This window comes from Sinocyclocheilus grahami, unplaced genomic scaffold (assembly GCF_001515645.1).
Source record: "Sinocyclocheilus grahami isolate Dianchi unplaced genomic scaffold, SAMN03320097.WGS_v1.1 scaffold570.1, whole genome shotgun sequence".
Taxonomy (NCBI): domain Eukaryota; kingdom Metazoa; phylum Chordata; class Actinopteri; order Cypriniformes; family Cyprinidae; genus Sinocyclocheilus; species Sinocyclocheilus grahami.
The window spans coordinates 173,243-188,177 of record NW_015505749.1 but is presented as its reverse complement, the minus strand read 5'-3'; the positions used below and the strand labels follow the sequence as shown (position 1 = coordinate 188,177).

Genomic DNA, 14,935 nt, shown 5'->3' with positions numbered 1-14,935 from the left:
AATGAAAGAGCGAGTCAGTCATATTGTCATAACTAAGCACACTTATAATCAGACTGTGTGTTTTGTTGTTTTATTGCGTGAAAATAAGTGAGTCACAATCATTGGTGAGGTAACAGGGAGTGAACATCAACAAGATTGACTCCACATCATCAGAAAATAGAGTAAGGCACCATTATCAGTTAAAAAAAAATGTAATAAATAATGAATCTGCATTATTCAAGTGAATAAAGGTTAAAGTCTGCATGAAATGAAATTTCACTCTTTCTATTTTCTAATTGCATGTTATAGATTTATTGTGAACAATTGATCTCTTTATACGTTTTATTTTTTAATTGACTCCAGGACTTTTCTAATCATTTAGACCACTTAAACCCACCTCTGCAAGCTTGCGTTCATCTGCCTACAATTTTGAGTGCAATGCCCGCATCTCAAAACCCAAGCAGCAACCGATGCATAGAACCAGTCTTCATGCTACATTATTTATTTTCCAGTAATCCGTTTACATTCGGATGTACCTTATAAAATGGAAGAAAAGATTTGTTGATAGTTCCGTTTCATCTTCACTTTAAATTACCATCATTTCCAAGAAAGGAGCCGGAATCACAGGCCAGGTGAAACATCCGTCAGCACCATCAGGAATTTGAGCAGGATCAAATAAAGTGAGCGAATTAGGTATCATGGATTAGTCGAGAGCACATCCTACTCATGTGTCTAATAATATTAGATTAAAACTGAGCCCGGAACGGTCTCTAACTTGATGGTGGTGATTTAGCCTGACCTTTAATGCTGTTTTAGTGCCATTTAAAGCCTTACATCTTAAATTATGGTGATTCCTTTTGATCCGAGTGTGGAAATGGTCTTTATGAGCGAACTGAGCTCTTGACTGCTTCAATCCAGAGGCTTGATGTGGATATATGTCGAGATGTTTCATCTTTTGCCTTGCATTTAAATTAGGCAGTTCACACGTCTGAGGGATCAGGATCAGGACTGCTTTCAGCCGGCTCCCATCACAGCGCGCTCACACATATACATAACACCTGTCTATTGCTGAGATACAAACAACTGGATTTATTTAGCATTTTAATAATAGATAGACAAGCACATGGACAATCACCCTTATGAAAATAATCACTTTTATACAAAGCAACATAATCGAAATCTGAAGAGCTAATGACCCGCTTAATAGCTCATTAATGTCAGTAGGATAAACTAAAAGCATTGATCAGCTGGAGTGTGTCTGAGCGTATATGGAGAGAAAGGAGAAAAGCTTTTAGCTGCATTATCAGTCCTCCCCTTTGTGATGTCATAATGAGAGAAGATTGCCTAGCAACCCACACTGCTGCCTAGAGACAGATAGATAGGGAAATCAAACTTGAACAGCCCCTATGACAATCTAAGATGAACACAAGCTCACCTGTATGGAGCCAACCTCCTGTTGGCATTGTCTCTCAAGATTTACTAAGAAGCACAATTACTTGGTTAGTGCTTTATCATAACTAATTAACTCATTCTCAAACGTATAAGCAAGTGTAATTCCCATAAACAGAAATAGCTAGATTTTTAAGTGCGTGGCAGCCGACAGCTGTTACATCAAAACAATTATGCAGCCAAGCCATTAAGGCAATTTAGAAACATCAATATCACATAAGTCAGATATATGGCCAAGTGCACTTAGACCCATTCTCTTCTGACTATAGTGTGGATACGCTACATAAACATCATCTTTAAGCAAATAAAATCCCATAAAAACCCATAGTTAATGTAGATACAATGCCATAATTGGGAAATTAACTACAAGCAGACAAGACTGTGTGTGTGCGTGTGTTTATTTGTATGCGTTTAGTGTCTCATTCATTAGCAGCAGGTCTTTGCAGGGCCATCTGCACTGCTACTCTCTCTTCCAAGAGATAAATAAGCACTGTTCTCATTTACACCGACAGGCCCATGTCTGGGCGCATGTGTCCGTGTGATTTTCCATCTTGATAAGTCATTATTTTGTCAATCCACACATCCTGCATTCTGACATGTGGCAAAATGCAACAACAAAGTCCCTGATTAGATTAAAACAGCTTCGCCAGACTGAAATACTGTAGCTTAACTGGCGCTAGCAACGTCAAGGTCATAGGTTTGATTCCCTGGAAATACATGTAATGATCAAATATATAGCCTGAATGCTTTCTAAACCGCTTTGGATAAAAGTGCCTGCCAAATGCATAAATGAACACAAATAAATTGCATCAAGTGACTTGGCAAGCCAAACTCAAGGCCGAAAAGTGCCTTTCCTGGAGTGGATATGGGACATTAAGACACAAGATCGCAATCTGCTGAGCTCTCAATGAAGTGCTGAATGAAATCAGAGAGAGCTGCGGGCAAAAGCCTCACAGTGATCCTCTGAGTGTCAGAATTCATCTGCAGTTATGAGATGGATTTCTACTGAGAAATTATGAGGAATGGAAAGATTACTGTTCTTTTTACATGCTTTTATAAGTTATTATATAGCAGCAATGTATGTAATGCATAATGTACAGTTAGCCGGCATCATCACAAATTAAACATCCTGTAATATTCATTTTGAAGGGGTTTTGTTTTGCAATAACTACTGGCTGATTTTGCATTATCCCACTTGTTATACGACCGCTTACCAAATAAATAAATAAACCGATATAAAATAACTCCTTGGCATACACAAGGGTCAAATATACTTATTAAATTTAAGCAAAAATACAGCAGCTGTGGTTGCCAGACATTCAATGTTAAAAAATGATGTGTCATGCAGTGACTACTGGGAATGTACATTTCCTTGTTTTGCATTATAATATATACATAAATTTAGTTTTTACTTGCAAAAACCACAAATTTGACAGTATTTTACAGTAAATTTACATAAGTGATATCAAAACATTTACAGTAACTTACAGTTAGTAAATTAACAGGTTTTTACTGCATTTTTTTACAGTGCAAGTTGGATTTGTGCTAATAAAAAAACACACAGACTAACCTTGTATGACTATCTAAGAATATAAGTGTAAATTGATGGAAGCATGTTTCTAAGGTGAAGCTAAGCTTCACTGTCACTGCAGGGCACATCTAGTTCATCAGTAATTATCTGAGATTGTTCAGTAATTATGGAAATCACAATCATGATTCATCATTGTGCCCTTAAGCAAGGCACACAACCCCAGGGTGGCTCTGGCATACAGTAGGTTGCTTTGGATAAAAAGCATCTGTTAAATGTTATGACCCAAACCAGCCCAGGGTGGCCACTCCACCCAGTGAGCGCAGGTGGATCAGAAACAGATACTCACTCTGATCACCCAAGAGACTCGAACAGAAGCCATCCCGAGCTACACCACGCAGCTTAGAGACAATCACAAGATTGACCAATTAATCAATGCTACACCAGCACACAGAACAGCAGGAGAGCCTTTCTATAGTGTGGTACACTTAGTCTGACAGCATTAATGGAAAATAAAATGAAGGGCCATTTCCTGAAACATGAGCTGTGCTCGATTACATTACTTGGGTTGTCAGTAAAACTGTTTCTCTTGTGGATATAGTCTTATTAATGCAAGATCTAAAAGTGAGAAAAATGCAGAAACGTTCACAACATTGAGGCTAGATTTACACTGCAGTGAATTTGTGGTATTGGTTATGTAACATTTCATAATATTACCTACACATGGGTTTTGGCACTGTACCATTTTAATTAACTGAATTAACTGTTGTTAGAAAAAATGCCATCAAAAAGGTAAAACATTTCAGTGGGGGGGGGGGAATGTGTCTTAATGGGAAATATGTCTTAACATACTGTCAAAGCTTGCTGATGAACATAAACACTCTTTTTCTTACCACAATCATTCTGATATGTTCACACAAAAACATACTAAAAACTGTCCTGAAACACCAGCTGTGGAAACTGAAAAAAACAAAAAGTCACCTTACTAACCCACTGGAATGAATCGGAGGAAGAGTGAGAGTTTGTATCTATTCTGCCATTCACTCGAAGGTCACACAGGTAAGCGATATGAGCGGTCACAGACTCACAGGTGCGGTTCCTTACCGTGATGGTTCTGTTGTTGCAGCTGGTGTCCTTGCGGTTCGCCCGGTTCTTCCAGCTGGCCGAGTTCCGCCAGTCTGTGGCCGGTGGCTGTCAGCTCCGCGCGCAGGTTCGCCACCTCCTGCTTCGCGCACTGGATCGCGCCATCGATCCGCTGCGCGAGCTGCTTGTTCTCGTCCATCATTCTCCGGATCTTCGCCTGCGGGGAGAATCCACGGAACCCACGGAGCGAGTCATATCGCCTGCTGCATCATAAAGCACACTAAAATCCCATTCTGTCTGTACTCTATTTTATAAGCGCAGAAATCCCCTAAAATCCACAAGGTGAGAAAAGATATTTAGAGTCCCATACTGTCTAATGTTCGGATGTGGCTGTCAGAAAGAAAGACAGAGTCTGTAAAGACCGAATAAAACAGCGTGCTTCACTAAATTATTCTTTCTGCCGCGCACTCTCGTGGAGAGAGCTCAACGCACGAGAGACTCCGAGCCGCTCTTTAAACGGACTGTACCATCTGAGAAAGAAAAGAGGAGGGCACCTATCGAAAGGAACGTGCCATTTGCATCTTAAACGTATTTATTTAAAAACGTTATTTTAAAGGGGGATAAATGAATAAGTAAATAAACATGTTTAATTATTTTATTTTTAATAAGTTACCTTTTTAACCAATACTTTGCTTTTTTCATTATTTTTTCACTTCACAAATAAGTAATTAGCTTTTTTCAAAATAATCTTTGATTTATTATATTTATTTAGCCTAATGTATATATCATATTTATTTTAATATATAGGTTCATAAATCTACCAAATGAAACTTTGCTTTAAATCTAATATAGTAAGCATAGGGTTAAAGGGTAAGATATGGTAAATATCATTATCTTAATGTGAAAAATATTGTGTCTGTGAGACACAGTCAAGACCGTAATAGCTTCTAAGGTTTTTATATGTGTCTTGTGTGACCCTCATCCTCATTCATTAACTTACTTCATACTTCTCCCACAATCATTTATTTTTATTTTATTATTATTATTAATGTCAAGCTAGGTATGAATTAATAGACTGTATCTATGAGGGAGAAGAGATAATGTTGACACATTCAAAGTTTTTGTGAGACATATTAAGTTCCGTATCAGTTACAAAATATTACTACTTACTTTTAAGGCCCTTAATGGTTTAGCTCCTGCGTACCTAACTAGTTTTCTATCACGCTACAATCCATCGTGAAGCTCTGGACTCTTGATAGTACCTATAGCTGGGGTGCCCAAATTTAGTCCTGGAGGGCCAGTGTCCTGCAGAGTTTAGCTCCAACTTGCCTCAGCACACCTGCCGGGAAGTTTGTAGTATGCCTAGTAAGACCTTGATTAGCTGCTTCAGGTGTGTTTCATTAGGGTTGGAGCTAAACTCTGCAGGACACTGGCCCTCCAGGACTGAGTTTGGGCACCCCTGACCTATAGCAAAGTCCACTAAAGGAGCTAGAGCTTTTTCACATTTGGATCCCAAACTCTGGAATAGCCTTCCAGATAACATTCGGGGTTCAGACACACTCTCTCTGTTTAAATCTAGATTAAAGACGCATCTAATTAGCCAAGCATTCATATAATGTATCTCATAACCTTGTACTTCTGTTATATCTGATCAAATGCACATTATCATTCTTTTGCTTAGGTTGAACACATCATTTTTGTTTTATTTTGAACATCCAGCCCTTACAATGATCTGAGATGACCAAACACCTGAGAAGAGATGATGCTGACCCGTCAGAGGACCTCAGATGATGCCAACCCTCAAACAACATACAAAACTTCCAAATTGTGCTATAAGTTTGATCGCAACATATAATCCTTGCTGTTAATAATGTTCACCATCGGTTTGATTACATGTCATTAACTAACTATATGATTTTTGCTGTACATTTCTGCCATATGGACATCAACTTGACATAGTCACCACTGATAAGCTACTACTAATAATGAAACTTTAATTTTCTGTAAAGCTGCTTTGCAACGATTTGTATTGTGAAAAGTGCTATACAAATAAATGTGAATTGAATTGAATAGAACATGGTCTACAGTACGCATGTGACCGGAAGAGAAAAAGCATATGTGTTGTTCTAATGTACCCACTCAAATTCTTCACCTCAATCATCTCCGAGTTTTGCAGAATAGTGTGGTTTTGGGAGAATGGTACGAATGTGTGTCTGTGTAAGGACGTTCAAAAGCTTTTATTGTGAACCAAGGCCAAGGAAATAAAGGACTCGTTTCAAAAATCCCCTTTACACTACTTCCTGCTAAACAGAAAAGTCTTCTTCTTCATTCCTCGTTATAAACAAAATGATTCCACTTTAATGTGAGTTTCCTGACTGCGGTCAGTCCTGTCATATCTGGGTGGAATCACAAGAGATCATCTGCTCATTCTATCTTTTATGTTAATCGTGTATGTTGTAATGTTAAACTCTGTGAGACTTGGCTTAAAAGATTATTGACCACACCCAAAGACAGAAACCATCTGACAACGTCCTGTTAACATACACCACTCTGTTAAAGCTATTCCAGTGGGATGACTGTTCAATATTACCTGCTTTTAGTGAAAGGCTGACTTTTAAACATAGCTGCCATTGAATTGGCTTTGTTCTTGTGACCTTGACTATGTTCAATATAAAATGTCTGTATACTATTCTTACTATTTTACAACAGCTTTGCTTTGAAAGTGACGTTGTGTGAGCTGTGCTTCATGCATCACTACTCTATTGACAATGGACAATGGACCTTTTTTTTGCCGGCAAAATTTCGCAGAAATTTCGCTAATGTGGCTGCATCTTAATGTGTTCCATTGAACAAAAAATAGTAGCAAGTATACTATGATATTCAGTATAAGCAATGAGACCGTATTTCATTCCAAGTCCATTATTTTCTGGGTTAATTTAGTCCCACGTTCCTGACCAATGACCTCACAGACCACACCCCTCTCAGGATGCATGATGCTGACCACCAACTGACACCTCCCTCGGTTTATGACATCACTTCCTCCAGGCTGCTGTCAGAGTGGTGTGCAAGGGTGACATTCAGCTGTCTCACTCAATGTGTTTATTGTCAGTCACAAACCGCATCAAAAATCCCTTGTGGAGACACTGTTTCCATTGACCTCTTCAGTACTTCAACAACTGCAACACTTAAAGGAACAGTTCACCAAATAATGAACATTCTGTCATCATTTACTCACCCTCATGTTGTTCCAAACTTTCTTAATTCTGAGGAACACAAAACAAGATATTTTGAAGAATGCTTTTAAAATTTTCTAAATAGCATTTGTGTTCCACAGAAAGTCAGGTTTGGTACTACATGGGGGTGGGTAAATTATGTCAAAATGTTCATTTTTGAGGAATCCCTTTAAATACTTTCAAATCCCAGAGCCAGACCTTCAGGATCACTCATCCAGCAGCTATTTTATAGATATGAAGGATCCTCACTATTTGAGAATCTTAGTTTTTCATCATGCTAATTTTAATTACTACTTTCCGGCTTTGCTGTAATGCGATTTAAGAGAAAGAATGAGATCCCATTTTTCTTATTTGCACATTTTGTCTAATCTCCTCTGGTTTTCTTTGTCTTCTTCTCTTTATGCCCCTCTGAATCTTCCTCTGCCTTGTCCTTTGCCCTCTCCCTTTCTCTCCGTCTCTCTCTCTCCGCTCTGCTGAGCAGGAAAATGAGGAGAGGAGAGACCATTAATGTAGCTCTTGCACATCCAGACACAATAGCCCAGCCAGATCCTCACACACACCTATCGAGACACTTACTAAGCATCTTGTCCGATCCCAAACTGACTCTTAAACACAAACCTCACACATATGCGTGCAACCACTAAAACTATTTGTTGTGGAGTTTAAAGCACTCATCCGAGCTGGGCTCATCACCGTGGTAACATCCGGCCCTCTAATGTCAGTCAGGTGTTTCTTTGGTGACCATGTGTTTCTGATTGGTTGGAGGCCTTCTGGGATATCGGAAGCAGATGGCACTATGGGATACGTTAGTCATTTGTGACATGTGCCCTCTGAGAACCAGCTGGGCCTGAGCAAACTGACCAGAGTGGGTGTGTGTATGTGTGTGGTGAGTTAGGCTTGATGAGGAATAGCAAAATTGACTCTTGCAGACCTTCTCAGTCCCCCAGGGACTCACTGGCGAGATTAGTCTGGACCCTGCTAGGTCCCGTCTAGCCCTGATTCGTACTGAGGGTCATTAATGTGTAGCGCGAGGCTTGAATCGACAAGGCTTTTAATCATCAAGTTACGATAAACTTTGTAACCCTATTAAAAGCTCACTCAAAATAAATGTGTTTATGTGTGAGGGAACAGCGTGAGATGTGAGCATGTGCTTCGGGTTATTAAAAATTGCAGGAGGAAGACAGGAAGACGGCAACAACATTATCATTTCTAGCCCCCCCTAGGCCTTGAGTGGTAGGTTGGCTGATGGATCTCTGGTCTGGGAAAGGGGGGAGGTTTCGGCTCATCAGGGTTTGATTCAGCCAGGAGGAGCAGATGGGATAGGGAAATTGTCTGTCCAACCACACATACTCACACCTACTCGAACACTTTCACACTGACCAAAACAACATTCTCCTGTGCATTTTTTGAGAATATATATATATATATATACATAAATAAAAATTTCAGGATTCTTTGACATAACAATTTGATTTCAAATGTAAACTTTTTGTAATATTTGTAAATTATAAATTTCTGCTGTCACATTTGATTGCTTCGGATTAAAAAACAGCAGTGTGTGTACAGTAATATTGTATATTAAATTGACATAAAGGAACCTGATTGGCTGTACCTGTGCATCGAGCTGCAGGTGTGTCATGAGTGTCATGGCTCTCTGAAGTGCTTCTCTTTTGATAAGCAGTGATGCCTGCTCTTCATCTTCCAGATTCTTTCTCCACTGATACAAAGGAAGCTGACCCTCTGCAGGAGCACAAGCATACATGGACATTCATACACAGTTATAGCATACTGTAGCTGATAAAGAGAAGCCACAATATAATGAACGGCAGTATTAACACTGACAGTCCCTGAGTGATCACTCTTTTCCATTTAGACTGAGTTGAAGTTAATTAGGATTTAATTTCTGTTTAATTTAATGAGTTTTAAATTAAGTTATGCTTGAATGAGCAGTGCATCTAGGCCAGTAGCAGAATCTCCTTGTGTCACAAGGAGATTGTGAATTCTTAAAGGGACAGTTCATCCCAAAAATAAAATTATGTCATTATTTACTGACCCTCATTTTGTTAGAATGCTTAAGACTTTGAGTGGAACAATGTGCATTTCTGAAATGTTGTATTTTTTCTTTTTTTTCTCTCAATGTAATGAAAGTGTCTGATTCTGAATGCATTTTTTGTGATATATTTTATTGATCTTGGAGGAAAATATCAGAATTTTGTGGAATGGATTTAAACAATTTTATTAACAAAATTATATTTAAATTTATTTATTTTTTTTATTATTACATTTAGCAATGATTAGATTTATTTAAAAATACTTAACCTTGCTAACTATAAAATTGCTCCAGTCAATGGTATATCAACTGTATTGCTTAAAACATATTCATTTTTATCCGTTCATACTTTTATATTTTTTTAATACTTCACTTTTTGTTTCATAATATATTTTCAATTCATAATATGTAAATCAGTTACAAATTATTCAGTTAAGTCAGATGACAATATTTCTGAAATACTAAAACACTCCAATGTTTCATAAACAGTAAGGACAGACTTTGCACGTGAGTGTGTGTGTGTGAAGGCATTAATAAATTAGTCAAAATATTTTATGTGGACCTGCTCATAGTACTGAACGCAAGAACAAATTCACACACGACAGGCAGTAATATTTCCCAGCATATAAACTGAAAGACTGAAAATATAAATTGTACAACTGTAGGAGCAGCTCACAGGTCAGGATTTATCACACCCTAAAACATCTTCTGAATCCCATAAATATACAGACAGACATTATTGCCTTTGGAGTCATCTTTCTCTACCACAACCCTTCACTGTCATCCTCTCACAGTTTTTATAGTCTCAAAGTGGATCTGAAGCTAAAAACAAACCCGAACTCACGCATAAAGACAAACAAGGAGAAAATCTTTCTCTTTCAAGACCAATTTAAAAGATCATTTTTAAAGCAGTATCTAATTTTTTCTCTCATGTCTGTATGAGGGTTACAAACCACTACAGCTCTAAGCATTTCATTAGCTGATGGCAGATGCTTGAGTGAAATTATACCACTTATCTTTTAGAGAGCTTTAACAGATGCTTGTTAATTAATCTAAACAACACTGACAGGGAGGAGGACGACATAAATGTCACTGAATGCTCTGTCAAAGAGACTATAAACAAGAAGAAGATTGGTTCAGAGCAAAGGTTTCTTAATATTTCTAACATCAGATGTGTGACTCTCTGCTGAAATAGGCATGTTTAAGAGCCAAGACTGACTTCTGCTGTCAGTCCCAATCTTGAAGCACATCTCTCATTTTCAGCTGCAACAACATGAATGTGTGCATACTTCATTACTGAAAAACAGATCAAATAGACCTACTGCTACTGAGTCATGATACACTCTTTGTGCAATAATAATAATACAAAAAATTGATTAAGAAAAGTAGATCTTGGGCTAATGCAGAAATGCTTCGAATGAAATGATCAGCTTTATAAGTATTACGAAACGAAATGACCTATGCATTTTTACAAGGAAATGTGTTTGCAATGTTCTTCGGTGGTAAATAATTGGCGTCTCGTGTGTCTGAATAGGATACACTGAGGATCTATGTCGCCCTCTAATGGTCATGTAACTAAACAAGCGCAAAATGAGCAAAGAGCAAAAAACGGATCATACAGGATTCCTCAATAGCCTATCAACATATTGTCTATTACAATTAATCATCTAGAATTTACATTAATCATGAGGCAGTCAGGAAAAGCGAAACAAGGTAGCAATACACAACCAAACAGAAAAGATACTCTACTTCAACACACAGTTTCTTCCATCTTTTTATACTGGCATCTTGAAACCTGAATTGAAAATATGTTGTAAAGCTAAAAAAAAAAATACAACGTTCTCTCACATTTAATTCCTGCAGACACATCTTCATTTAACACTCACCACAGGTTTCAAGAAAGATTTTTATACTGTGGGATTCCAAACAGCAGTGAAAACATTCTGAACAATTAGAAAGAGTGAGAAAGTGACAGACTTCTCACACAACACAGATGCTTTAAGTCTAATAATATTCCTTAACCTCACTGGTTTGCTAGTTTTAGCTGGTTTAAGGTTTAAGGAGGCTTAAAAGAATAGCTCACAAAAATTTGCTTAAAACTTTTGAACTTTCATTCTGACGGCTCCCATTCACTGCAGAGGATACATTGATGAGCAAGTGATGTATGCTACATTTCTCTAAATTGGTTCTGATGAAGAAACAAACTCATCTACACCTTGGGTGACCTGAGGGTGAGTAAATAGCCAGCAAATTTTCATTTTCATAGGTGAACTGTTCTAATATATTATGATTGGTATATTTAAAAAAAAAAAAAACTAAAATATATTTTTTAAAAAATATTGCTGTAAATATTAAACCATATACACTAGATTACACCAGCAGAAATCATATTATTACACAGATCAAGTGTGAACTGTTCTAATATATTATGATTGGTATATTTAAAAAAAAAAAAAACTAAAATATATTTTTAAAAAAAATATTGCTGTAAATATTAAACCATATACACTAGATTACACCAGCAGAAATCATATTATTACACAGATCAAGTAGAAATGGTGTTTTGCAGCATTTGATACCATCCTTTTCTTGGTAAAATTACAAGAAATCTTTCTGTGCTTAAGTGTGTGAGTGTGTGTAAGAGAGTAACACAAAGATGTCGGGCAGACTAAATAAAGCTTTTGATATAATGAGAGCTGACACCAAAGGTCAGAGAACTGAAGCATCTCTCTCCCTATCTCTCTGTTCTTTGGAGATTCACAAATACTCCACTGCAGTGATGTCAAAATGTCCTGTTGTGTTGCATTTAACTGATCTGAAGTGAAGTGAGGGTCCTTGCGATACGTCATGTTTAACTGCTGCCCTTTGGTCACTGCGCTGCTGGGTGCTCGAGTACATCTGGACAGAAGGCCCTGTCATTGCAGCAAAAAATGTATCCAAGAGGCTTCTGCTGAAGTGTTCCTACAGCGCTCAGGGGTAAAAGCCTGCGGGGTAAACGAGTGGAGCGAATGCAGCCAGGCGAATGAGTGTGCTGACATCCAACATCTACAGAAAGTACAGAAACCGCTGCCTTGGAAAGACAAAGTGTGTGTGTGTGTGTGTGTGTGTGTGTGTGTGTGTCTGTGTGTGGAATAATCTGCCTCATCATTTGTAATCACAAAAGTCGAAGAAGTCCACGGAAAAGCTGAGAAAGGTGAAAAATTAACATTCTGCAGTTTTTCTTTTGCCTCACTCACACCCACACAAAAGCAATCAAATAAAACAGCCTCTCTCTCTCAGTTTCTCACCCGGTTTCTATTTATTTATTCTATTTATTTATTTATTTTTGTCAGGCTAATTTGACAGTATCATTAAGGCTTAAGGTCGTGCTCTAAAGTAAAAAGCACCATGTCCAAACAGTGAATTTAAATATGAAAACAATAGTATATTTAAAATGTAATAATAAACAAGACTAATGAGCTATTTATTACATGTTAATGCTCTCTAATTTTAATAACTAATGTAAAAAAACAAGTATAAAAAGTAAAATAAAGATGCAGTATAATGTCTGGTATAAAACTTTATTGCTATTTATCAACTAACAATAAATAAACAATAAGAAATGGAATTTATAGAATTACAGTACATTTAAATAAAAAATAAGCATAAAATAGACCAAATATATGAATAAACAATCAGAGCTACAGTAAACAAGTACAACTGAACAGACCGTTTTTAACATCACTACAAATAATGTTTGAATGCAAATAATAAAGATTATCATAGAATAAGATTGAATTATTACTGATTTATTTTATAGACTTCGCAGGTAAGAAGTGCACTGCAATGCATGAAATGAATTTGAGTTTGCAGAGGCAGAAGAAAACAGATACTCACTGTCTTCTGTACGCTGTATTTGAGTTCCCTTTACCTGACGGAGACTCGGAGGAGCATCTGCCATCCTGAGTGTGGCTCTATGAGTGTGTGTGTTTGTTATTAGTAAATATAGTTATATACTCTTGATAGAATTGGTTTCATACCTCCTCCATCCTTATCACGTGCTCTTTCTTGCTTCCTCTCTCTCTTTTACTGTATGAAAAAGGAGAGCAGGCAATACTGCAAGCATCTAAGATCACTTACCCTGGGAATGTGTGTGTGAACATATTTTGTATGTTTATGTGAGTAAGAGTATTTCCTTTAAGTGACCCTTCTGCCTCTACTTCTAAGCTAAACTGATTTAACTTTCCTCTTAAAGGGTTAGTTCACCCAAAAATGAAAATTCTGTCATTAATTACTCACCCTTGTGTTGTTCCAAACATGTAAGACCTTCGTTCATCTTCAGAACACAATTTAAGATATTTGTGATGAAATCTGAGGGCTCTCTGACCCTCCCATAGACAGCAAGGTAACTACCACGTTCAAGGCCCAGAAAAGTATCAAGATGATTGACAAAGTAGTCCGTGTGGACTACTTTGGACGCGCGTTCACGACAGTACCATGACGTGAGCGTGTGGGGCGCCGGCGTGATAATGTCATTACTCCGGATCTGGGAGTACGTGACGCAGTAGAGACGAAAATGTGGAATAAAGTTGTTATTTTTGTTTTCTTTGGGCAAAAAAGTATTCTCGTAGCTTCGTAACTTTACAGTTGAACCACTGATGTCACACGGACTACTTTGTCAATCATCTTGGTACTTTTCTGGACCTTGAACGTGGTAGTTACCTTGCTGTCTATGGGAGGGTCAGAGAGCCCTCATATTTCATCAAAAATATCTGAAATTGTGTTCCGAAGATGAACGAAGGTCTTACGGTTTTCGAACAACATGCGGGTGAGTAATTAATGACAGGTGACAGGTTTTTGGGTGAACTAACCCTTTAAAAGACCTCCTCCTGGGGTCTTTTGTGTGATGTGTGTAGCCTATGGTCTCTCTTCTTTGGTCTTTTAAGTTTTGATGAGGTGAAGCTATTTGAATGAGTTATAAGAATGTCTTTAAACAATGTCTTCCAAAAACTTAAGAGTCATTCCTGTTATGCAGTACCTTTTGAACTTTCTAAGAGAGATTAACGCTGAGTTTGGAACTGCATACTAAGAGTTCAGCATAAGCGTTATTTGCAAAACGTTGATATTACCATACCAGTTTCTGTTTTATCTAAAATGATGGAATGCTTCACAGTGACACACCAATTAATACAACAAAGCATCAAATAATACATCAAATCCATTGCTAATGCCTCTGCAACTGCTTCCCCACCAGAATTATGTAACTTCCTGCCACTTCCTGTCATGAAGGAAGAAGCTTTTGTTTGTTAAAGGGACATTACAAACGATTTGAAAGTGATATTGAGGACACAGGAAACCCGATTAAATTAGTTAACTCAATTAAAACAATGCTCCCAAGGAAACATGTTTTGTTTGACACATTTTCACTAGAGAAAGGGAAAACATGAAGAAAGAAAATGTTCAAAATTCACCAGTATGTTCACCTAATTGTGATATTGTAAAGACTTTATATCCAATGTTTTAAGTCACACAGCCTATAGACATGAAAATGTAATAAATAACAGGAATTAACCTACACTTTTTTTTTTTTTTTTTTTTAATTTGCTGACTAATAAAATTTAAAAAAACCCCCAT

At 37.4% G+C, this 14,935-nt stretch overlaps 1 protein-coding gene across 1 annotated transcript in view; it reads right to left on the bottom strand.

Moving 5' to 3' along the window:
* Positions 1 to 4,563, bottom strand: part of LOC107556484 (kazrin-A-like) — a 39,337-nt gene extending 34,774 nt beyond the window's left edge. Inside the window, exon 1 of the mRNA XM_016239613.1 lies at positions 4,061 to 4,563. Coding sequence (XP_016095099.1) covers positions 4,061 to 4,241 — 181 coding nt within the window. The 5' untranslated portion in view covers positions 4,242 to 4,563. The remainder of the gene's footprint in view (positions 1 to 4,060) is intronic.
* Positions 4,564 to 14,935: the final 10,372 nt, after the last annotated feature.